Source organism: Oncorhynchus nerka, linkage group LG10, assembly GCF_034236695.1.
Source record: "Oncorhynchus nerka isolate Pitt River linkage group LG10, Oner_Uvic_2.0, whole genome shotgun sequence".
NCBI classification, from domain to species: Eukaryota; Metazoa; Chordata; class Actinopteri; order Salmoniformes; family Salmonidae; genus Oncorhynchus; species Oncorhynchus nerka.
Window position 1 is genome coordinate 68,694,489 of NC_088405.1, and position 26,250 is coordinate 68,720,738.

Consider the following 26,250-nt stretch of genomic DNA (forward strand, 5'->3'; position numbering starts at 1 on the left):
GTCTGAGGGACACACAGAAAAGCATCAATCTAGCCTGTCCCTGTTCACATACTGTTCTCAGGAGGAATTCACAGTAACATGAAACATATGTACCATATTATCTAATGTTCCATTAGGCCTGCCATAGAAGTGAACTGAAGGCATATAAACACAACCTGGTAAGTGTTGGTCCCATGTTTCATGAGCTGAAATAAAAGATCCCAGAAATGTTCCAAACACACAAAAAGCTTATTTCTCTCAAATTATGTGCACAAATTTGTTAACATCCTTGTTAGTGAGCATTTCTCCTTTACCAAAATAATCCATCCACCTGACAGGTGTGTCATATCAACATGCAGATGAAACAGAATGTTCATGACACAGATGCACCCTGTGCTGGGGACAATAAAATGTGCTGTTTTGTCACAACACAATGCCACAGATGTCTCAAGTTGAGGGCATGCTGACTGCAGGAATATCTACCAAAGCTGTTGCCAGAGAATTTAGTGTTCATTTCTCTTCCATAAGCGGCCTCCAACGTCGTTTTTTAGAATTTGGCAGTACCTCCAACCGGCCTCACAACCAGACCACGTGTAACCACACCAGTCCAGGACCTCCACATCCAGCTGTACAACCACAGACCAGGTGTAACCACACCAGCCCAGGACCTCCACATCCAGCTGTACAACCACAGACCAGGTGTAACCACACCAGCCCAGGACCTCCACATCCAGCTGTACAACCACAGACCAGGTGTAACCACACCAGCCCAGGACCTCCACATCCAGCTGTACAACCACAGACCAGGTGTAACCACACCAGCCCAGGACCTCCACATCCAGCTGTACAACCACAGACCAGGTGTAACCACACCAGCCCAGGACCTCCACATCCAGCTGTACAACCACAGACCAGGTGTAACCACACCAGCCCAGGACCTCCACATCCAGCTGTACAACCACAGACCAGGTGTAACCACACCAGCCCAGGACCTCCACATCCAGCTGTACAACCACAGACCAGGTGTAACCACACCAGCACAGGACCTCCACATCCAGCTGTACAACCACAGACCAGGTGTAACCACACCAGCCCAGGACCTCCACATCCAGCTGTACAACCACAGACCAGGTGTAACCACACCAGCCCAGGACCTCCACAGACCAGGTGTAACCACACCAGCCCAGGACCTCCACATCCAGCTGTACAACCACAGACCAGGTGTAACCACACCAGCCCAGAACCTCCACATCCGGTTTCTTTACCTGTGGGATCATCTGAGACCAGCCACCCATACAGGTCATGAAACTGAGGAGTATTTCTGTCTGTAATAAAGCCCTTTCTGATTGGCTGGTTCTATGCCCTCCCAGGCTCACACATGGCTGCGCCCCTGCCCAATCATATAAACCCATAGATTAGGGCCTAATTAATTGATTTCCTTATATGAACAGTAACAGTAAAATTGTTGATATTTTTGCATTTGGCATTTATTCAACAGTTGGGTGAGTTCACATCTATTCAGGTAGTGACAGTCATTTTAGTTTGGTTCTTAACCATGTTTCCTGTGCTTAGCTCTTTGAGGCACTGCAGCCAATAACTAGTCTTGGGTCAAGGCAACCTAGGGACAGGATTCAATCTGTACCACAGAAGATCCATGTTGAAGCATGGTTGACATCTGAAGGTAATTTCCGATTCAGCTGACATCTGCAGTGCAATGTAAATGAAGAATTTCAGGCTATTTATTCAGGATTTCCTATGACAATTACAACTTTCACTGAAGAAAAATGTCAGAAGACAGCTTGATATTTAGCACAACTAGATGGCCACAATCACACTTACCATAAGTCAGTGTTCCTTTTGGCCATTCCTGTGCAAATGCTGTTAGGAGTTGAGCAGTAACTTTGGGGTTGCATATTCCATCCAGGTTGCACTATAAATCACTTTCAGTCTTCAACTCAGTAATGCTTTTTATTTTGTTCACATCCATCCACTTACATATCAACATCCAAACCCCCTGAAATGTCTAGGAATAAATATAGGGGTGAAATATTGACTCTGATGAACTGTTTGCAGCAGTCTTCTAATGAGAAGATAAATCATATTCATGTTCCCAAACACTCACTCATTTAGTTTCAGTTGAACACTGAACTATAAAAAGGTCCTCAAGCTCTGAAATCACTCAGATCAGTATCAACAGGTTAGAGCAGCACAGAAAACCACTTCATCAAAGACCCTATACCAGTAGAGATAGAAACATATGGTCTAATCATCTTCCTCAGTAACTAACATTCCTTACACATCTGAAAATACATGCAATTTCTTCAAGAAAGGCACATCCCCAACCCCCCCCATTCATTTTTGCATCAGTATTTATCATCACACACACACACCTAAACTGCCCATGTTTCAACACGCTGCAGGCATCTTATTAAATATCACGTTTTCAGAATTAAAGAAGCCGGCACAAGATGATCAAAAAGTTACTTTCTGAACTTCAATAGGATTCTATTTTGCACCCGACTTTCTGAACGTGTCCCTCGTACAATAGGATTCTATTTTGCACCCGACTTTCTGAACGTGTCCCTCGTACAATAGGATTCTATTTTGCACCTTACATATTAAGACATTCTTTATTCCAAATTAAATAACTGCTGCATTTTGAGGTTTCTCAAAACAGATTCATTGGAAAAAACATATACTTAGACATTTTTTAAACATAATGCAAAATACATAAATACATTGGTTGCATAGTGTGACTGATGCAGTGGAAAAAATATATAATGGCACTTATAAAAAATAAAACAGAAGTGTGATTATATAAATATATTCAAAAAAGGTAAGCCATGGTCACTGTGGGGGTGAAAGTTGCTCTGAAGCACACCAAACATCCTCTCCAATGGAACCTGAAGCCAAAGCAATTTGTCCATTCCTTCACTGACAAGCTAAATGTATACTTGAATAAACCTGTCTTGGAATAGGAAATCCTTTGTCAGGATACACATTCAATTGTATTGCAAATGACTTGTGTGTGTCCCTCTACAAACCTATCAGTCATGACGTAGGCCTAACAGATTCCAGAGAACGACCCAAATAAAACTGCCTGGTTCAAAAATATACAGAATAGTACCATTGTTTGCTTATTGAATGAGGCATATTTTCAAGTTTATCAAATCACAGACACACACACTTAAACATGATCGCTATCTTGGTCATGTGAATCTGATAGCTCCACGGTGGGGGGGAAACTACAGTATCTAAACTCACTGGAGCAAATATTGTTACATCTCCAGACAGAAAGGAATCATTTCAAGTTTAGGTCTCAGAAAGCATGCTGCCTTCCTCTAGACAGAACCGTATGATTGGATTATTATTTATGTGACAAATGTTCCTGTTTGGGGAAGAGGAGGATCAAATGGCTTTTCTCCAGAGGCTAAGACAGTTAAAGACCACATATATGCATACATAAGCTTCAAGTCACACCATATTTCAAACAATCCCTAGATAAAATGGAATCAGAGGTACTAGCCCTACTGATATCACCAAGGCTGCATAAAGACTGAGGGAAGCATCCATGAAGCACCTAGCCAGGTACACTATTAGAAAAATGCAACCTGGCAATTAGCTAAACACTAAAAGGCAGTGGTGACGAGAATTTGGCCTCAATGCTTTGCTTTTCAATTAAAAAAAGACAAGCTCTCGGTTGGTCTCTGACAATCACAAATTGGCAGACGCCCAAAAAGAATAGGTCCATAATATTATAATAAACCTGCATGCATCATAATCGTGGAGAACTTATGTGGGTCATCTGAGTAAGTGACACTCGAAAAGGCATCGAGTCAGTTTACATTCAACGCAAAAACGTACTACATACATAAATGGTTTTCCATCTACCTAGAGATCCAGTCAGACTGGTAAAGCAGTGTCAGCATTTGGTATTGAAGGATAAGTGGGGCAGGAGGTGATGCATTCAGCTGAAATAGTACACGTCGTGTTTTTAGCTGCCCCTCCATCAACGACACCACACGTGGGTGGGGCGTGTTCAGAAGGACACAACATTCAGGTCTAAATGTGAGATGTAGACATGTAGAACAAGGAATCATGTCAGCTCTATTCATGCCATTTCTATCGGCAACGTACAACAACGCTTAGCAACTGAACGTGGCTCAGGGTCATGTTAAGTAGGGATCAGGGAAATCGGTGTTCTCATTGGACGAGTTCAGGTTGTACCTTCCTGTTTCACTCAGTGCCAATATGTTTTCTACATACAGAACACAGCCCAGACATGTTCTACAATATTAATCCTGATGGGATGTTCAAGTGACAAAGCAGAAAAAGGAATTGTTGGTTCCATATTTTTTATAAATTGAACAATGTAATACACTATATATAGCAGGATAACTGAGTCTACAGTGAATATTGTGTTCTGTGTACATTGTGTCACTGTGATTGACTCCATCTACTGTATTCAGCTACAATGGATCCTGTAACCCCTCGTCAGCAAGTTCTAAAAATGAAGTAGAGGCATTTAAGGGGGAATCATCTCCACCCTCAGGCTTTAAAAGTCTATTACCCAGTTTCATTGATCAATAGTGTCTCACTCCTGGTGAGGGAAAGCACTGCTGCATCAGGAGTAACACACTGTCCCCACTCACCTAAAGTACAAAGCACCAGCGTGTCATGAGAAGCCAGCCCAGTGGAACACACCAGAATTTGACAGCAGCATCTAGCAGCACTGCTCTCATCTCTTCCTCTAGATATACTCTACAGGGCTGAAGGAAGTAGTCAAGACCTCTTGCTGTCTGACTAAAGCTCTAATTGGTGGGAGGGAGTTCTCTCCCTAGTTCCTCCTCTCCCTAACAGGAGGCTCCTATAGTTTGTCATATCTGCTAGGGTAGAAAGCCCTGTGTGGCTGCCAAGCTGCCCAACCAGGGAGAGGGACAGGCAGGGATGGAAGGAAAGGAGGGAGGCAGGGATGGAAGGTGCGTCTGAAGGAGCTGGTGAATGGTGCCGACGGTCCGTCAGTCATTTATTTAATTTCTATAAGTCTTTAAAATAAAATAAGTGAATGGAGGATTTAGGAAAGAAGTTCTAGATGGAGCAGTGTCATAGATTCATCTGGAGGTGCTTGGGCCGCTTGGAGATGGGGTAGGGGTAGGCCTGCTTCTTGAAGGGGCCGCCTGTGGTGGTGTTGCCAGAGGGCTTTCTGATAGGCAGGGGGGCAGACACCTCGGAGGAAATGGCCATCTGCTCCACACCAACCTCCATGGGCTGGTGTCCAGACCCAAAACCCCCAAGGGACGAGGTTCCAGCCTGGGTGGGGGCCCGGGGCCAGCAGTCCCCCACAGCGAACCTCACTGGGCTGGGGGGCCAAGAGAAGAGGATACAGGGAAGGTTAGAATAGTACACTATAGTACTGACTGGGGGAGGGCAGACAGAATGGTGACATTTTAACAGTGAGGATAAATCCCAGTAGAACCGAGTACCAGAATGACACTGGATTCAACCACTGGTTGGCAGGACAACTTCATGGGAAAATTCAATTTCTACACAAATCTAGAGGAAAATTAGACAGAAAAAAAGCTTACCTCACTGGTGTTCTTGGGCTTCCCAGAAACCTTCTTGGTGAGCTGACTTTTGGCTCAAAGGGGAATTTCTCCTTGATGTTTTCGAGGACGGAGGGGGCTACATACGTAAAACCCTGTGGGGAGGTTGTCACAGGGAAGATTACAGCCATTCTCCTCATGGTCAATCACAACCAAAACAACATAGGCCAGAGGAGATGTGCAATGAAACACTCATTAAACTATATCGGTTTCATTTTTTGTTTTTAAATAACAGATGCAATGCATTAACCAACTATTTTTTTTCTTCTCTCTCAAAAAGAGAACAAACAAAGAGTGTAGCTTCTGCCTACCCGTTTATGTGCAGCCGTGCACACAGTAAAAGACACGCGCACAAACACGAGACCAAACGGAATGTGCAGAGTAAGCAGTAGGCAGCCTACCAGGAAGACTTGATTGGCACTTTCACTGAGCGTGGAGTCATCAGGGCTGTCCACGGGAGTCTGGCTAGTGAACTTTGAGTCAAACTGGCTCACGTCATCAGCTGATTGCTGCAACGGAAGGAAAGAAGGAAACCGGTTAACCTCTAGTCTCTGTGGGTCAAGGAGGACTTGGTAGGCACAGGTGCTGTTCACAATGGAAATGCTATGAATAAGGAATAACGGCTCACCAGAAAAGGCTTGAATGGAGGCTCCACTTTGTGAGCGAGAAGATCATCCCAATTGATATGCCTGAAGAACGGGTGGCTCTGGAGAAGCGGACAGAATAACTTTACTTTTCCCAGAGAAAGCCACAACACATGAAGGTTGCTCTTTTTACCACCACCAACGTTCTATTGATCCTACAACAGGTCTGTTTAAACTGTAATACCTGAATTTCTGAGGAGTCTCCTGGGCCTGCCCCCAGCCGTAACGATGCATTGCGTTTCAGCAGCTGGAACAGAGGGAGTGACAGGTAATGCAAGTCTGCTCCTCAGTTTTCATCTGATCTGACTTGTGTTACATTAGACCAGGGTCCTCCAACACGGTTCCTGAATAGCTAGCCTCCTGTAGGTGCGCTCCAAACCCAGTTGTAACTAACCTGATTTAGCATATCAACCAGCTAATTACTAGAATCAGGTGTGCTAGATTAGGGTTGGAGCGAAAACTATAAATTATAGTAGGTTCAATTATTTGAATTCCATTTCGTTAATAATCCATTGCGCATCTACATGTTCGGTCTGTGTTTCTTTTATGCCTTCTACGAAAGAGACCTTCATAAAAAAAGGTTGCCTTATTTACTTTGAAGAACTACAAAATAGTGATTTTGTCAGACAGCAGTTCTATAGAGATGAGATGACTTGGAATGAAATAATAAAGCTATCAAATAAATATCAAATTTTATTAAAGTAAGTTAATGCCAATAAATTATGGTTAATAAGTGATGCGCAGTAATGGACAGTCACTACCATCATGGGACTTTAATTGTTTTAATTCTGTGTTACAGCATTCAACCCACAAAATACATTTAATGTTTTAAAATTGTAATACATTTAATGTTTTAAAATTATCGAAACAAATAAAAGAAACGTGATTATTTTTTAATTATCGAACCGACCTCAAATCGCTCAGCACTACAGGACGGTAGCTCTTCAGGAACAGGGTTGGAGAGCCCAGCATTAAACAATCAGAAGGCAGAGCCTACCTGAAATGCCATCAACACACTATTATTAGAACATCTAACACCCGTACCTTTTTTAGAAGGTCCCTAGCTTCTTGTGTGAGGTAAGGTGGCAGGTTCAGTTTGCACTTTAAGATTTTGTCAATGGTCTTCTTCCTGTTTTCCCCAGTGAATGGTGGCTGTGGAGTAAAATAAAAGGTATATCCAACTACAATACTGACACTGTGTCCAGCTGGGGTTAAACATAAATATTTATCAATTAAATGTTGATGTTGTCTTGTACAGAGTACATACGTTTTGAAGAAAATCAATGTTTCTCTTGAAAGAAGAGTTGTACTCACTGCTCCTGTCAGCATGTCGTACATGAGAGCTCCCAGGCTCCACCAGTCTACAGCCCGGTTGTGTCCACTCCTCATCAGGATCTCTGGGGCCCTGGAGTGACAGATGGGAGGGGAGTGGGTGAGGAGGACAGTCAGGTAAGCCTATACAATGTGCAACCAAACACACATTTCCTCAAACAAAAGAGTACGTAAAGTATTGCTCTGAGGAGATGGGACGTTTACAACAGACTAGGAGGCTGACATGAACTTTTCGTTGTTTAATGATTAGGACCATAACTTGCATGTATTCTATGGTGCCACAGAAGGTGTGAGTAACAGTGCCGTCATGGATTGATTCTTTACACAGGCCAAAGTCTGTGAGCTTGACGTGACCGTTGTTGCTGAGCATGATGTTCTCTGGCTTCAGGTCTCTGTAGATGATGCCTTTCAGATGCAGGTGTCCCAAAGCCATGGAAATCTCTGCCAGATAGAAGCTGCAGAACCGAAAACAGAACTTTTACATCAAGTACAGTTGAAGTCGGAAGTTTACATTAGAGGTCGACCGATTAATCGGAATGGCCGATTCATTAGGGACGATTTCAAGTTATAACAATCGGAAAGCGTTATTTTGGGACACCGATTTGGCCATTTTTAATTTTATTTTACACCTTTATTTAACTAGGCAAGTCAGTTAAGAACGCATTCTTATTTTCAATGACGGCCTAGGAACGATGCGTTAACTGCCTCGTTCAGGGGCAGAACAACAGATTTTTACCTTGTCAGCTCGGGGGATTCAATCTTGCAACCTTACAGTTAACTAGTCCAACGCTCTAACCACCGGATTACATTGCACTCCACGAGGAGACAGCCTGTTACGCGAATGCAGTAAGCCAAAGTAAGTTGCTAGCTAGCATTAAACTTATCTTATAAAAAACAATCAATCATAATCACAAGTTAACTACACATGGTTGATGATATTACTAGTTTATCTAGCGTGTCCTGCGTTGCATATAATGGATGCTGTGAGTATCGTTGCTCCAATGTGTACCTCACCATAAACATCAATGCCTTTCTTAAAAACAATACACAGAAGTATATATTTTTAAACCTGCATATTTAGCTAAAAATATTAGAAAATAAAAGAGAGCCGCACACTCTAGGAGCTCAGCTGCAAACATTTTAATACCAACGTTTCGACAGCCAAGCTGTCTTCATCAGGGTATAATCACAAACACTGCGGGATGACTCGTTTATATAGTGTCAAAAGACACAGGTGTCTGTAATCATGGCCAGGAGTGGCCTAATATCATTGGTTAATAATCAAATATTAAAATGTCATACAAAGAACAGCATACAAACAAATGGATAGCATACGATCATAGATTAATTTGACTATACAAGTTCACAAAAAATTACAATGGCAAAGTCACAATAATCACAAGAATGGCTTCAGATCAAAGTCTACGTTGAGACCGAAGGGCGCAAGGGTCTTTAAATTAAAGATCCAGGCAGCCTCTCGTTTTAACAATAAATGATGAAGGTCACTCCCTCTCCTAGGGAGGGTGACATGTTCGATGCCAATATAACGCAGAGACGATATCGAGTGGCCTGCCTCCAAGAAGTGGGCCGCAACTGGATAAGTACAGTTTTTACACCTAATGGTGCTACGATGCTCTGAGATACATACTTTTAATTCGCGCTTTGTTTTACCTACATAATTTTTACCACAAGGACAAGTTATAAGAGAAATAACTGCCTTAGTGGAGCACATAACGCAGTGTTTGTGATTATACCCTGATGAAGACAGCTTGGCTGTCGAAACGTTGGTATCAAATTTTTTGCATCTGAGTGGCTCTCTTTTATTTTCAAGTTTCTACTCCGCTAGCCAGCACCTCGTCTTAATAGGTGTGCGTTTCTTTTTCTTCTACATAGCAGGCAATATTAACCAGGTGAAATTGTGTCACTTCTCTTGCGTTCATTGCACGCAGAGTCAGTGTATATGAAAAACCGTTTGGGCCGCCTAATTTGCCAGAAATGTACGTAATTATGACATAACATTGAAGGTTGTGCAATGTAACAGGAATATTTAGACTTAGGGATGCCACCCGTTAGATAAAATACAGAACGGTTCCGTATTTCACTGAATGAATAAATGTTTTGTTTTCGAGATGATAGTTTCCGGATTCGACCATATTAATGACCCAAGGCTCGTATTTCTGTGTGTTATTATGTTATAATTAAGTCTATGATTTGATAGAGCAGTCTGACTGAGCGATGAAAGGCACCAGCAGGCTCGTAAGCATTCATTCAAACACTTTCGTGCATTTTGCCAGCAGCTCCTCGCAATGAAGCATTGAGCTGTTTATGACTTCAAGCCTAATAGCATTTCAAACGTCACTCGCTCTGAGACTTGGAGTAGTTGTTCCCCTTGCTCTGCATGGGTAACGCTGCTTCGGGGGTGGCTGTTCTCGTTGTGTTCCTGGTTCAAGCCCAGGTAGGAGCGAGGATAGGGACGTAAGCTATACTGTTACACTGGCAATACTAAAGTGCCTATAATAACATCCAATAGTCAAAGGTTAATGAAATACAAATGGTAGAGAGAGAAATAGTCCTATAATAACTACAACCTAAAAAACTTCTTCCATGGGAATATTGAAGACTCATGTTAAAAGGAACCACCAGCTTTCATATGTTCTCATGATCTGAGCAAGGAACTGAAACGTTAGCTTTCTTACATGGCACATATTGCACTTTTACTTTCTTCTCCAACACTTTGTAATTGCATTATTTAAACCAAATTGAACATGTTTCATTATTTATTTGAGGCTAAATTGATTTCATTGATGTATTATATTAAGTTAAAATAAGTGTTTATTCAGTATTGTTGTAATTGTCATTATTACAAATAAAATAAATAAATAAAAATACAAATTAAATCGTCCGATTAATAGGAACCGGCTTTTTTTGGTCCTCTAATAATCGGTATCGGCGTAGAAAAATTATAATCGGTCGACCTCTAGTTTACATACACCTTAGTTTAAATGTATTTGGCTATGTGTTTCACAATTCCTGACATTTAATCCTAGTAAAAATTCCCTGTTTTAGGTCAGTTAGGATCACTTTATTTTAAGAATGTGAAATGTCAGAATAAGAGTAGAGAGAATGATTTATTTCAGCTTTTATTTCATTCATCACATTCCCAGTGGGTCAGAAGTTTACATACACTCAATTAGTATTTGGTAGCATTGCCTTTAAATTGTTTAACTTGGGTCAAACGTTTTGGGTAGCCTTCCACAAGCGTTCCACAATAAGTTGGGTGAATTTTGGCCCATACCTCCTGACAGAGCTGGTGTAACAGAGTCAGGTTCGTAGGACTCCTTGCTCGCACATGCTTTTCAGTTCTGCCCCCAAATATTCTTTGGGATTGAGGTCAGGGCTTTGTGATGGCCACTCCAATACCTTGACTTTGTTGTCCTTAAGCCATTTTGACAACTTTGGAAGTATGCTTGGGGTCATTGTCCATTTGGAAGACCCATTTCCAACCAGGCTTCAACTTTCTGACTGATGTCTTGAGATGTTGCTTCAATATATCCACATCATTTTCCTTCCTCATGATGCCATATATTTTGTGAAGTGCACCAGTCCCTCCTGCAGCAAAGCACCCCCAAAACATGTTGCCACCCCCATACTTCACGGTTGGGATGGTGTTCTTCAGCTTGCAAGCCTCCCCCTTTCCTCCAAACATAACAATGGTCATTATGCCCAAACAGTTCTATTTTTGTTTCATCAGACCAGAGGACATTTCTCCAAAAAGTACAATCTTTGTCCCCATGTGCAGTTGCAAATCGTAGTCAGGCTTTTTTTATGGCAGTTTTGGAGCAGTGGCTTCTTCCTTACTGAGCAGCCTGTCAGGTTATGTCGGTTTAGGACTCGTTTTACTGTAGATATAGATACTTTTGTTCCTGTTTCCTCCAGCATCTTCACAAGGTCCTTTGCTGTTGTTCTGGGATTGATTTGCACTTTTCGCAAAGTAAGTTCATCTCTAGGAGACAGAATGTGTCTCCTTCCTGAGCGGTATGACAGCTGCGTGGTCCCATGGTGTTTCTACTTGCTTACTATTGTTTGTACCGATGAACGTGGTACCTTCAGGCATTTGGTAATTGCTCCCAAGGATGAACCAGACCTGTGGAGGTCTACAATTTTCTTTCTGAGGTCTTGGCTGATTTCTTTGATTTTCCTATGATGTCAAGCAAAGAGACACTGAGTTTGAAGGTGCCTTGAAATGCATCCACAGGTACACCTCCAATTGACTCAAATGATGTCAATTAGACTGAGAATCTTCTAAAGCCATGACATTTTCTGGAATATTCCAAGCCGTTTAAAGGCACAGTCAACTTAGTGTATGTAAACTTCTGACCCACTGGAATTGTGATAGTGAGTTATAAGTGAAATAATCTGTCTGTAAACAATTGCTGGAAAAATGACTTGTGTCATGCACAAAGTAGATGTCCTAACAGACTTGCCAAAACTAGTAGTACAAGAAATTTGTGGAGTGGTTGAAAAACGAGTTAATGACTCCAACCTAAGTGTATGTAAACTTCCGACTTCAACTGTACATTCAGTGTGCCTCAGCAAATATGGCATCTACAGTGCCTTCAGAAAGTATTCACACCACTTGCCTTTTTCCACATTTTTACAGCCTGAATTTAAAATGGATTGCATTTAGATTGTTTTGTCACTGGCCTACACACAATACCCCATAAAGTCAAAGTGGAATTGTGTTTGACAAATGAAAAATGTAAAAGCTGAAATGTCTCGAGTCAATAAGTATTCAACCACTTTGTTATGGCTAGCCTAAAAAATAAAATAAAAACAGACATTGAATATCCCTTTGAGCTTGGTGAAGTTCTTAATTACACTTTGGATGGTGCATCAATACACCCAGTCACTACAAAAATACAGGTGTCCTTCCTAACTCAGTTGCTGGAGAGGGAGGAAACCAGCAGGGATTTCAACATGAGGCCAATGGTGAATTTAAAACAGTTACAGAGTAGTAATGACTGTGATAGGAGAAAACTGAGGATGGATCAACAACATTATAGTTACTACACAATACTAACAACATTATAGTTACTCAACAATACTAACATAATTGACAGAGTGAAAAGATGGAAGCCTGCACAGAATAAAAATATTCCAAAACATGCATCCTGTTTGTAATAAGGCACTGAATACTGCAAAAAATGTGGGAAAGCCATTAACGTTTTGTCCTGAATACAAAGTATTATGTTGGGAAAATCCAATACAACACATTACTGAATAACACTCCATATTTTCAAGCAGAGTGGTGGTTGCATTATATTGTATCGTTAAGGACTGGGGAGTTTAAAGATAAAATAGAAACGGAACAGAGCTAAGCACAGGCAAAAATCCTAGAGGAAAACTTGGTTCAGTCTGTTTTCCACCAGACACTGGGAGATTAATTCACCTTTCAGCAGGACAATAACCTAAAACACAAGGCCAAAATCTACACTGGAGCTGCATAACAAGAAGACAGTGAATGTTCCTGAGTGGCCAAGTTACAGTTGACTAAATCTACTTGAACAAATAAATAATAAACAATAGGCAAATGTTGGACAATACGGGTGTGGTAAGCTATTAAAGACCTTTCCAGAAACATTCAGATCTGTAATTGCTGCCAAAGGTGCTTCTACAAAGTATTGACCCAGGGGTGTGAATACTTATGTAAATTAGATAATTATGCATTTACATTTTCAATAAATGTGTTAATTTCTAAAAACATGTTTTCACTTTGTCATTATGGGGTAATGCATGTATATGAGTGAGAAAATATATACATTTAATCAATTTTGAAATCAGGCTGAAACAACAAAACATGGAATATGTCCAACAAGCTCTGTCAGGATTAGACATTCATCCATGTTTCTCAAACATAAAATTTCAAAGTGGTTCCAAACGTCAAATTTCAAAGTGTTTAAGGTTAAGTTCAGGCATTAACCCCGAATTTTAAAGGTAAGAGTTAAAAAAATAAAAAATAAAAACTTTCTATCGCTAGATTCGAACATGAAACATTTGTCTGCTTCTAGAAATGGTTCAACCTTATGCTATGTAATCACTACCGTCATCTGCCATCTGTTGACACATGGGAGTGAGGACTGTAGGGTCCAGAAACTCATATCTTTTCTACACACTACAGATACACATCTCCAGCATGACTGATCACTTACCACGCTGTGTCCTCCATAAAGATCCCCTCCCTTTCCAATTGCATAAACAGCTCCCCACCTACAAATAACAAATAAAGCATTTAATTATTTGCCAATGTGTGTGCGAATAATGCATGTATGCGCACACACCATGCCTCAGCCACTCACCAGAAAGGTACTCCAGGATGAGGTACAGCTTGCCCCCTGTCTGGAAGGCATAGATGAGGTCCACTATGAATGGGTGCTTCACCTCCTCCAGGATATTCCTCTCTGCCTTGGTGTGAGCAGTGTCCTTAGCATTACGCACTATCATGGCCTGGAGGGATCAAACAAAGCTTGGATTGTCAAGCATTGTCAGTATTATAACAAAAAGGTAGCACTTTACATTCACAGCAGAGAACAAAGTGGTAATAACCTGGTAATAGTATGGTAAGTTAGTCAGCCCAAATGAAACATTTCTTACAGATAGAAACTGAGGTATGATATGCATTTGAAAAGGACACTATGGTAGGTAACTGACTACCGGATCCAGACGCTCTGAAGACATGACAGCATGAAGGAAATTCTCATTTGGTATCTGGTTTAGATGATTATTTCCCTGCTCTCCCCTTTTCCCCAGCCCAGCCTTAGTAAAGGGAGGGAACCTCTCTGCTCTGAGCCATGTCATTAATGTAGTTATCTTCGCCCTCAGGTTCAGATCACGTGCAAATCTTGTTGGCTCAAAAGGAATCCATAACATTCAAACCACTCTGGACAAAAATATAAACAACATATGAAGTGTTGGTCCCATGTTTCATGAGCTGATATAAAAAATCCCAGGAATTTTCCAGGCGCACAAAAACCTTTGGCTCAAGATAATCCATCCACCTGACAGGTGTGGCATATCAAGAAGCTGCCTAAACAGCATGATCATTACACAGGTGCACCTTGTACTGGGGACAATAAAAGGCCACTAAAATGTGCAGTTTTGTCACACAATGCCACAGATGTCTCAAGTTGATGCAGCGCGCAATTGGCATGATGACTGCAGGCATGTCCACCAAAGTGGTTGCCAGAGAATTAAATGATCATTTCTCTACCATAAGCTGCCTTCAATGTCGTTTTAGAGAATTTGGCAATACATCCATCCGGCTTCACAACCATAGACCACATGTAACCACGCCATCCCTGGACCTCCACACCTGGCAGGATAGTCTGAGGAGGTGTGGGGGGGTGCTGAGGAGTATTTGTCTGTAATAAAGCCCTTTCTGATTGGCTGGGCCTGCCTCCCAAGTGGGTGGACCTATGCCCTCCCAGGCCCACTCATAGCTGCCCACCCTGCCCAGTCCTAAAAAACTCATAAGGGCCTAATGAATTTATTTAAATTGACCGATTTCCTTATATGAACTGTAACTCAGTAAAATCTTTGAAATTGCTGCAGGCCGTCATTGAAAATAAGAATTTGTTCTTAACTGACTTGCCTGGTTAAATAAAGGTAAAAAAAAAAAAGAAAGTTGTATTTATATCAGTATACTGCATTTCAGCCGTCGGGTCCAATAGTAGATCCGTTTCAGTTGGAATAAGCCGGAGCCCTGTGGCAGAACTAGAAGCCAGAGCATGGTCAGTCATTTGTGTGAGGTTCTGTGCCTACTGTGCTACATAGCCACTTACATGCCCAGTGCTGGGTTCTGACACGGCAGATTAAGTCAACCATGCTAAACACCAATGCTGGAAAATGTCTGCTGCACACATAGGAGTTTCCATAACCTCATCCCAGGCTCAATTGCTACCGCATATACATTGGGGCAAAAAAGTATTTAGTCAGCCACCAATTGTGCAAGTTCTCCCACTTAAAAAGAGGAGGCCTGTAATTTTCATCATAGGTACACTTCAACTATGACAGACAAAAATGAGAGAAAAAAAACCCCAGAAAATCACATTGTAGGATTTTAATGAATTTATTTGCAAATTATGGTGGAAAATAAGTATTTGGTCACCTACAAACAAGCAAGATTTCTGGCTCTCACAGACCTGTAACTTCTTCTTTAAGAGGCTCCTCTGTCCTCCACTCGTTAACTGTATTAATGGCACCTGTTTGAACTTGTTATCAGTATAAAAGACACCTGTCCACAACCTCAAACAGTCACACTCCAAACTCCACTATGGCCAAGACCAAAGAGCTGTCAAAGGACACCAGAAACAAAATTGTAGACCTGCACCAGGCTGGGAAGACTGAATCTGCAATAGGTAAGCAGCTTGGTTTGAAGAAATCAACTGTGGAAGCAATTATTAGGAAATGGAAGACATACAAGACCACTGATAATCTCCCTCGATCTGGGGCTCCAAGCAAGATCTCACCCTGTGGGGTCAAAATGATCACAAGAAGGGTGAGCAAAAATCCAAGAACCACACAGGGGGACCTAGTGAATGACCTGTAGAGAGCTGGGACCAAAGTAACAAAGCCTACCATCAGTAACACACTACGCCGCCAGGGACTCAAATCCTGCAGTGCCAGACGTGGCCCCTGCTTAAGCCAGTACATGTCCAGGCATTTACATTACATTACATTTAAGTCATTTAGCAGACGCTCTTATCCAGAGCGACTTACAAATTGGTGCGTTCACCTTAAGACATCCAGTGGAACAGCCACTTTACAATAGTGCATCTAAATCTAGTAAGGGGGTGAGAAGGATTACTTTATCCTATCCTAGGTATTCCTGAAAGAGGTGGGGTTTCAGGTGTCTCCGGAAGGTAGTGATTGACTCCGCTGTCCTGGCGTCGTGAGGGAGTTTGTTCCACCATTGGGGGGCCAGAGCAGCGAACAGTTTTGACTGGGCTGCGCGGGAACTGTACTTCCTCAGTGGTAGGGAGGCGAGCAGGCCAGAGGTGGATGAACGCAGTGCCCTTGTTTGGGTGTAGGGCCTGATCAGAGCCTGGAGGTACTGAGGTGCCGTTCCCCTCACAGCTCCGTAGGCAAGCACCATGGTCTTGTAGCGGATGCGAGCTTCAACTGGAAGCCAGTGGAGAGAGCGGAGGAGCGGGGTGACGTGAGAGAACTTGGGAAGGTTGAACACCAGACGGGCTGCGGCGTTCTGGATGTGTTGTAGGGGTTTAATGGCACAGGCAGGGAGCCCAGCCAACAGCGAGTTGCAGTAATCCAGACGGGAGATGACAAGTGCCTGGATTAGGACCTGCGCCGCTTCCTGTGTGAGGCAGGGTCGTACTCTGCGGATGTTGTAGAGCATGAACCTACAGGAACGGGCCACCGCCTTGATGTTAGTTGAGAACGTCAGGGTGTTGTCCAGGATCACGCCAAGGTTCTTAGCGCTCTGGGAGGAGGACACAATGGAGTTGTCAACCGTGATGGCGAGATCATGGAACGGGCAGTCCTTCCCCGGGAGGAAGAGCAGCTCCGTCTTGCCGAGGTTCAGCTTGAGGTGGTGATCCGTCATCCACACTGATATGTCTGCCAGACATGCAGAGATGCGATTCGCCACCTGGTCATCAGAAGGGGGAAAGGAGAAGATTAATTGTGTGTCGTCTGCATAGCAATGATAGGAGAGACCATGTGAGGTTATGACAGAGCCAAGTGACTTGGTGTATAGCGAGAATAGGAGAGGGCCTAGAACAGAGCCCTGGGGGACACCAGTGGTGAGAGCACGTGGTGAGGAGACGGATTCTCGCCACGCCACCTGGTAGGAGCGACCTGTCAGGTAGGACGCAATCCAAGCGTGGGCCGCGCCGGGAGATGCCCAACTCGGAGAGGGTGGAGAGGAGGATCTGATGGTTCACAGTATCGAAGGCAGCCGATAGGTCTAGAAGGATGAGAGCAGAGGAGAGAGAGTTAGCTTTAGCAGTGCGGAGCGCCTCCGTGATACAGAGAAGAGCAGTCTCAGTTGAATGACTAGTCTTGAAACCTGACTGATTTGGATCAAGAAGGTCATTCTGAGAGAGATAGCGGGAGAGCTGGCCAAGGACGGCACGTTCAAGAGTTTTGGAGAGAAAAGAAAGAAGGGATACTGGTCTGTAGTTGTTGACATCGGAGGGATCGAGTGTAGGTTTTTTCAGAAGGGGTGCAACTCTCGCTCTCTTGAAGACGGAAGGGACGTAGCCAGCGGTCAGGGATGAGTTGATGAGCGAGGTGAGGTAAGGGAGAAGGTCTCCGGAAATGGTCTGGAGAAGAGAGGAGGGGATAGGGTCAAGCGGGCAGGTTGTTGGGCGGCCCGTCTGAAGTTGGCTCGAGAGCATTTGGATGATCCAGAAGAAGATTGGGAGAATGTCATATGGTCAGATGAAACCAAAATATAACTTTTTGGTAAAAACTCAACTCGTCGTGTTGAGGACAAAGAATGCTGAGTTGCATCCAAAGAACACCATACCTACGGTGAAGCATGGGGGTGGAAAAAATACTGCTTTGGGGCTGTTTTTCTGCAAAGGGACCAGGACGACTGATCCGTGTAAAGGAAAGAATGAATGGGGCCATGTATCGTGAGATTTTGAGTGAAAACCTCCTTCCATCAGCAAGGGCATTGAAGATGAAACATGGCTGGGTCTTTCAGCATGACAATGATCCCAAACACACCGCCCGGGCAACGAAGGAGTGGCTTCGTAAGAAGCATTTCAAGGTCCTGGAGTGGCCTAGCCAGTCTCCAGATCTCAACCCCATAGAAAATCTTTGGAGGGAGTTGAAAGTCCGTGTTGCCCAGCAACAGCCTCAAAACATCACTGCTGTAGAAGAGATCTGCATGGAGGAATGGGCCAAAATACCAGCAAGTGTGTGTGAAAACCTTGTGAAGACTTACAGAAAACATTTGACCTCTGTCATTGCCAACAAAGGGTATATAACAAAGTATTGAGATAAACTTTTGTTATTGACCAAATACTTATTTTCCACCATAATTTGCAAATAAATTCATCAAAAATCCTACAATGAGATTTTCTGGATTTTTTTCTTCTCATTTTGTCTGTCATAGTTGAAGTGTACCTATGAAGAAAATTACAGGCCTCTCTCATCTTTTTAAGTGGGAGAACTTGCACAATTGGTGGCTGACTAAATACTTTTTTGCCCCACTGTAGAACCTGGAAACACTGCAACAAAGTGGGACTTGAAAAGGGCGTTGTTTGAAATCAAGGCAGGAAAGCCTGCTACAGCTGTAGGCATATTAGATGGGACTTTGAAAAATTCACATTATATTTATATATATATAAATAATCAAAATCGGCAATCAAAATAAATGTTCCATCACAGTGACCATATCATTCAAAACCCAATTGATTCGGAGTTAGCGCATATAAAGTTAGTGAAAACAATTTCTAAGACTCATACTTTACGATTTCTCGCACTCACTTCCTTGTTTAGCCTAAATCACTTGTGCTGCTTGCACTATGAAATCCAAAGGGGTGGTTCTGAAGGTTATGCTAGATGGTGATGGACAAAGATCAGCCAATCAGCGAGAGGGTTTCCAAGACGTGAGGGAAAGAGGCGGGACCCTTGGGTTTCATTTGGCAGTGATGATGGCTGCTGGTTGCCTGTTTAAACACCTTCATCCTCAGTAACAGAGGTAGAATAGGAATCTGAGCTCTTAGCTCCTGCATGGTAGCAACAGTAAATAAAGACACATACAAACTATAAACAGAACCCCTATTACCAAAAACCTGTAAGGTTTCTGGGAAACAGAGGTGGGTTCTTGGGCCAAGATGCAAACCAGACGGGCGGTCGTCAATTACAGAAAGGAGGCAAAGCTGTTGGAAAGAAAATGGGGAGAACCAACAGCCCTGAGGTTTCATGGTAAGTTGTTCAGTCAAAAAAATGTAAGTTGTGTGTTCGTGTCTGAATGACTGCACCGGTGCGTTCTTTATACTACTGTAACAAGAGGGTCAGTGTTCAATCTGTGCTCATTGTCATGTCAATGGGAATACTTAGAGAATAACTCTAGAATAAATATTACAGATGTTAAGTGTGCAGTTCCTTAGGGGCAAACGAGACAAGTATCTCAGCCTGATAACCCAAACAGCCCACCTTCTTCAAGACCTTCATAGCGAAGATCTTTCCCGAAGTGGCACCCGACATCTTACGAACTTGAAAAACCTGAATGTGATTGGGGGAAAAGAGGGAAAAAAAACATGAATTTCACTGAATTGACGCCATCTAATCTAAGGGGAAGACATGAGAATACTTGATCCAGGCATAGGGCGATTAGGGATAGCTCACCTTTCCATAGCCTCCTTTTCCTAAAACTCGGAGCAACTCAAAGCATTCCGGACGAATCTGCTCCGTTCCTTTGTTGACGCTGTCTTCAGAGATTTCAAACTTTTCACAGTCATCCATGTTACTTGAAAAATAAAAAAGACAGCCGTTGAAACATAAATCATACATGTCAAATACACATCATCATTGCAGTGAGTCAATGTTGAATGGACCTGAATGACAAGTTCTGCACAAGGAGTTCTATCATCTCTGGACTAACATCACAATTGTCCCGTATCTGTTCATCAAAGCATACATCATAAAAGTGATCAAAGGTGTTCCTGTAATTGACAAAGATCAGATTACACTGATGCCTGTAGGGCAAATATATTGACAACTAAGACAAAACAGGATAACACGACAAAGAAGAATTGTGTTGTCAAACATGTTGTGGTAAGTGTGCTACATAAAGCTTGAGTGCCAAAATACAGTCTGAAACTCTTGTAAATACTCACAATTCAAACCCGCTGCATTGTCGCCCATATTCGCTCATTTGGATCTAGCAACAATAAAAAAGAAGGCCAGGCCCCAAAGGATGAAATTATTATTTTTGCATCTACTATTCAGAAAGTATTCAGACCCCCTTCCTTTTTCCACAATGTGTTACGTTACAGCCTTACTCATTCACATAAATACACATATTTTTTTTTATTTATTTTACCTTTATTTAACTAGGCAAGTCAGTTAAGAACAAATTCTTATTTTCAATGACGGCCTAGGAACAGTGGGTTAACTGCCTGTTCAGGGGCAGAACGAGATTTGTACCTTGTCAGCTCGGGGGTTTGAACTTGCAACCTTCCGGTTACTAGTCCAACGCTCTAACCACTACCCTGCCGCCCCAATGTCCTCAATCTACACACAATATCCCATTACAACAAAGCAAAAACTGTTTTTTAGAAACGTTTGCAAATGTATATAAAAAAAAAAAGTGCAAATCTATTATTTACATAACTATTCAAACCCTTTGCTATGAGACTCAAAATTGAACTCAGGTGCATCCTGTTTCCATTGATCATCCTTGAGATGTTTCTACAACTTGATTGGAGTCCACATGTGGTTATTTAATTGATTTGACATGATTAGGAAAGGAACACACCTGTCTATATAAAAAGGTCCCACAGCTGACAGTGCATGTTGGAGCAAAAACCAAGACAGGAGGTAAAAGCAATTGTCCGTAGAGCTCCGAGACAGGATTGTATCGGGTCACAGATCTGGTGAATGATAAAGTTTATGCAGCATTGAAGGTCCCCATGAACACAGTGGTCTCCATCATTCTTAAATGGAAGAAGTTTGGAATCATCAAGACTTCCTGTAGTATATATAGCTATTGTTATTTACTGCTGCTCTTATATTATGTTATTCTTATCTCTTTTTTTTAAGGAATTTTCTTAACTGCGTTGTTGGTTAGGGGCTTGTAAGTAAGCATTTCACTGTAAGGTGAAGAAACCCACTGTATTTGGCGCATGTGACAAATAAAAATGGGATTTTGATTAGAGCTGGCCGCCCGGCCAAACTGAGCAATCAATGGAGAAGGGCCTTGGTCGGGAGGTGACCAAGAAAACGATGGTCACTGACAGAGGTCCAGAGTTCCTCTGTGGAGAAGGGAGAACCTTCCAGAAGGACAACCATCTCTGCAGCACTCCACCAAGCAGGCCTTTATGGTAGAGTGGCCAGACAAAAGCCACTCCTTAGTAAAAGGCACATGAGAGTCCGCTTAGAGCTTGCCAAAAGGCACCTAAAGGACTCTGACCACAAGAACAAGATTCTCTGGTCTGATGAAATCACAATTGAAATCTCTGGCCTGAATGTCAAGCGTCATGTCTGGAGGAAACCTGGCACCATTCCTATGGTGAAGCATGGTGGTGGCATCATCATGCTGTGGGGATGTTTTACAGCGGCAGGGACTGGGAGTCTAGTCAGGATCGAGGGAAAGAAGAACGGAAGAAGTACAGAGAGATCCTTGATGAACTCCTGAGTGCTCTGGAGCAGGATCTCAGACTGGAGAAAAGGTTCACTTTCCAACAAGACAATGCTGGGGTGGATTTGGGACAAGTCTCTGAACATTTTAGAAACCTGTTTTACTTTGTCATTGTGGAGTTGTGTGTAGATTGAGGAAGATATATATTTTTTACAATTTAATGTATATTTTCTTTAGTTTATCCTACTATCGTCAACAATTTTAAAGCTCACTACATTGAATTACATCATTTCCAAGCCCATTTCATAGAGAATGCTACAAAAACTGGATGACATTTAGGGTTTGTTCGTAAATTCAATCTGGAGTGCCGAAGTGCGCGGTTTGTAAATACAGAGCGTTGTCAGATTGTCAGTTCGTAAATTCAGATTGTTTCGCTCTCTGAGCGTTCAGCGCGCACACTAGACGCTCTGGCTGAGAAGTAGGGTTGATCTGAGCATTCTGACCACACAACAGCAGTCAAGCACCCAAGTTAACTGGCTAACGTTGGCTAGCTAGATACTTCCAGACACAAATGAGAGAACACCTCACTGACCATTTTACTCACCTGAGCACAGCTGGTTAGGCTGTTTTCATGTTATCCAGAGCATTTGTGACTAACTCTGCAGCTGGCATGAATTTAATTACGCTTTCTTTGCAGACATTTACTGACTGACACCAGCCATATTCAACAGGTGTTGAGTGTTCGTAAATTCCTAGTTATTCTGTGCTCTGGCACACTCACACGAGAGTAGATAGCCTGACTAAATTTACAAACACACCCTACGTAATTTACTATGAAGAGATGGTGATTGGGTCTAAATAGGCTTTTGGTAGTTTTAACTCAGTGTACTTGTCTTTAACTGTAACTTCCTGAAAGTCACACACTGCCCCCAAAAATTCTCAGCTTCAGAAGCATTTGCATTCACCAAATGTTGTGTGGTTATCCTTAGATATATTCTCCCAACCTTGCCCAGAGGGAATTGTTGACTATGCTTTTTATTCTAAAAAATATTATATTCTCCATAAATGCATTTTACATCTTTAGCATTTTGTAGATAGAAAGATGAAGAGTATTTATACACACTGCTCTGGACAAGTCCAGGCCTGGAGTGTCTTAAAATAAAACCAAAAGATTTAGACTGATGTCATCCAGTGTCCAGAATCTCTCTTTTCAAATATGTTCATATTTAATAAGATTGCATCATTTGCACATTTTAATAAAATATTTCAGGCAAAATTGTAAACAAAAAAAATATTTTATTTGCATCTACATTCAACTGGTACTCAGTTGATAGTGATATGATAAAGGAAATACATTTTACAGCACTTAATGGTACTGGAACTGGTAAATTATTTAAGGTGCTTAGCAATGTATGTCAGAAATTAAACTACTATTTGCTACTGTTTATTCATAAGGGACTGACTGCACCTCAGTCAAGTGGCAGACTGCTGAAGAAAAACAAGCTAATGACGCTAAAATAAATCGTTTGAAAGAGTACAACCACTTGTTTCACTTAATGCAGAAATCGGATTATTATGCGCATGACAGAGGTCAGGTGGTTTCACGTGCTTTTTTTATTTTATTTTTAAATCTAGACAATTATTAGCTGATGCACTTCAAAAAATATTATGGTTGTTAAACGAATCCATCAATGCGTGCCTCATTTTTATTTAACTTGGCAAGTCAGTTAAGAACATTCTTATTTACAATGACGGCCTACCAAAAGGTCTCACGCGGGGACGGGAATTAAAAATAAAAATATAGGACAAAACACATAACCCTACATTGAGATCGGAGACAATAACATAGCAGCAACATGACAACACAGCATATTAGCAACACAACATGGTACAAACATTGGGCAAAGACAACAGCACAAAGGGAAAGAATGTAACTATTAGACAATACATCAGGCGAAACATGGATAGTTTCTTGAGAAGACATAGCAGGTCTATCTGTTTTAGTTGGTTAGCTAACCATCTAGCCACCAACGTCAAGACCGCCTTGGGTTCCGCTAGCTAATGGCTAGCTAGCGCGAGTTAGTTTGCACCTCCCTACTTCACTAGCTCTAAGTAACATAACGATAGAACCTAGCTAGCTTATGTTTTGCTTGGGAACTCACTCCATCCTCGAGTTCGTCCTCAGACACATTTTCGTCCTGCTGATCCAAATCAATGTCGAATACTCCTGCCATGGCCTTCGCTTGTTCCCTCTCACTCAGTGCGAATGAAAGGCTCTTCTTCACTGCCTCATGGAACAACATACATCGCCGCCATACCGGCTACAGTAGAAACCATGCTGCCGACCAAAATCAAAACCAAGTTCAAGTGTTGAGCATGCGCACTTATTCTGTGGTTTTATGGCGGACTACACCCCAAAAGGTGTACTGCCGCCACCAACTGGACGGTTTGAAACCAAATAAAATTAAATAAATGTGAATCCATACGTAATAGTGAAACTAACTTAATCCACCCTAATAAAATTCTACATTGCCAAAACTTAATTTTTCCCCCAGTTATCTTTATCTTCCCGAGAGTGTGGTAGGGCTTGCGCCATTATTCCATATAACTCCTTCGCTGATAAATATCTCAGCCCCAGGAACCGCTCTGCCGCAATCACTATTATTTCTATCTTACTGGACCTTCTCTCCACCTTGGCAGTGCCATTAATTACCATAGCTATAAATGCCACAAAGTCCACCTTCTTAACCTTTAACATATCAGGATCCTGCTGATGAAAGGCAACCCCTGCAGCCTAGGCCTATCCACAGCTGCTGCATATGAAATGCTCTGTACAACCCTGACCACCTCATTCTCTTTCACCCTCGTGGGGCATTTGTCCACAACTTGGACATGTCGGCTTCTCCCTTCTGCAAACACTTGCTACATGACCAAAAGCTTTACAGTGATCACACTGCATTGGTATTGGGATAAATGCTCTGACTCTGTAGTTGATATACACTAACTGCACTTGAGTAGGGAGAGACTCCATATCAAAAGATATAAGAACAGATAACGTTACTCTTCACTGTTTCACCATTCACCACACGATCCATCCGACGTGCTTCTATCAAGCAAGAAATACCTCAAAATCGACTTCCCACGAGACGCCAGATATAACCACTTGAGGGATGCCCTGTTCCGAAGAGACACACGCGAGACTTCAAACTTATCAAATCGGTTAGGACACAACGCACGTCCCTTCTGATCCAAAGAATCACAACAAAAAAATCGAAACAAGATTGCCTCCTCACTTTTACCCAGCACTCTGTCCAACAGTTTGGATAACTCAACTGGTTTCTTCAAGATCGGTACTATGCTCAACTGCTCCTCATTTAACAAACCGTACTCCTACTAGATACGAATGGTCATTCTCATCACTGTACACTAGTTTACTCTGTTTTTCATTATTTTGGACAATTCTCAAATTCTCCTTGATTCTACCGCCATTGTTTTCAGATTCCACTTCTTCATCCGCTTCCGCATCTTTCGTTCGTCTGGTCGGCCTTCGTCTGCCTGCCCCCAATCCGGCTTCTTCTGCAGACTATGGCTAATTTGTTCCCCATTGGAAACGACAGGCTGTGGTCTGTCTTTGTTTATTTATAAAACATCTTTAGTATTATCACAGAACAAGGAGTAAGATATTTCACATTATGTATAAATACGAAGCAATTTCCACTCCCCACCAAATATTGTGAGGAGAGGATGCCCAGTGGCCGGAAGCGGGAGAGTATGGCGCGAGATGGAACTGGGCCGAAATTCTGCTGATTTTCAAATCTAAGAAAAGCCCGATCTCAATCATGTTTCCTGTTCCCAAAACTAAAAATCTGTTACGAACAGAGTGCACCAAGTGTTCTAGACTTGACCATTTGCCAAAGTTCCTAAAAATGGCGTTGTTTACAAGTGCGAATTTAGTTATTGCACACCTGCACTTCACAGAGAAGGCATTCCTTAACGGTAATTAAGTCATAATGCTGGAAAATACGGTGTTTTGTTAGGCCCGAGAAGAAGTGAAGGGCCGGCAAACTGTGCCAATATATCCTCCATACACCAACTTCGAGGGCATTATCACTTTTATACAACGGGTTACAAACATTCAAATAATGATTGACATATGCTGATTAAAAACGTTACTTTGATTAATTAATTTATACTACTGTAATGGAGCAGGCCTCGAACCCTCGATCTTCTAGCCCGAAGTCTAGCTAGTATTCAGAGCCCTCTTGCGACACATCTAGCGACTTTTTCTGGTGTTATTGTATACTTTTGGAGACTCTGACGTGAAGCACGTATTTGTCTTACTCTTCTCAACGAGCAGCAG

General features: G+C 42.3%; 1 protein-coding gene across 5 annotated transcripts; it reads right to left on the reverse strand.

The window, feature by feature from the left end:
* Nucleotides 1-1,928: 1,928 nt before the first annotated feature.
* On the reverse strand, nucleotides 1,929-26,250 carry LOC115135909 (ribosomal protein S6 kinase beta-1-like). 5 transcript variants are annotated; one of them, XM_029671102.2, is made up of 14 exons: nucleotides 26,232-26,250; nucleotides 20,428-20,471; nucleotides 19,937-20,057; nucleotides 19,745-19,813; nucleotides 13,915-14,062; nucleotides 13,768-13,825; nucleotides 7,822-8,013; nucleotides 7,541-7,631; nucleotides 7,271-7,378; nucleotides 6,411-6,473; nucleotides 6,211-6,288; nucleotides 5,984-6,091; nucleotides 5,565-5,677; nucleotides 1,929-5,338 (listed from the first exon to the last, which is right to left on the reverse strand). In XM_029671102.2, the coding sequence occupies exons 2-14, from the start codon at nucleotides 20,463-20,465 to the stop codon at nucleotides 5,083-5,085; spliced, it is 1,443 nt and encodes a 480-aa protein (XP_029526962.1). In that variant the 5' UTR covers nucleotides 20,466-20,471; nucleotides 26,232-26,250; the 3' UTR covers nucleotides 1,929-5,082. The 5 variants fall into 5 exon arrangements, with proteins under 5 accessions (XP_029526962.1, XP_029526959.1, XP_029526960.1 ...); XM_029671099.2 differs by lacking the exon at nucleotides 26,232-26,250 and adding an exon at nucleotides 26,087-26,179; XM_029671100.2 differs by lacking the exon at nucleotides 26,232-26,250 and adding an exon at nucleotides 26,084-26,179.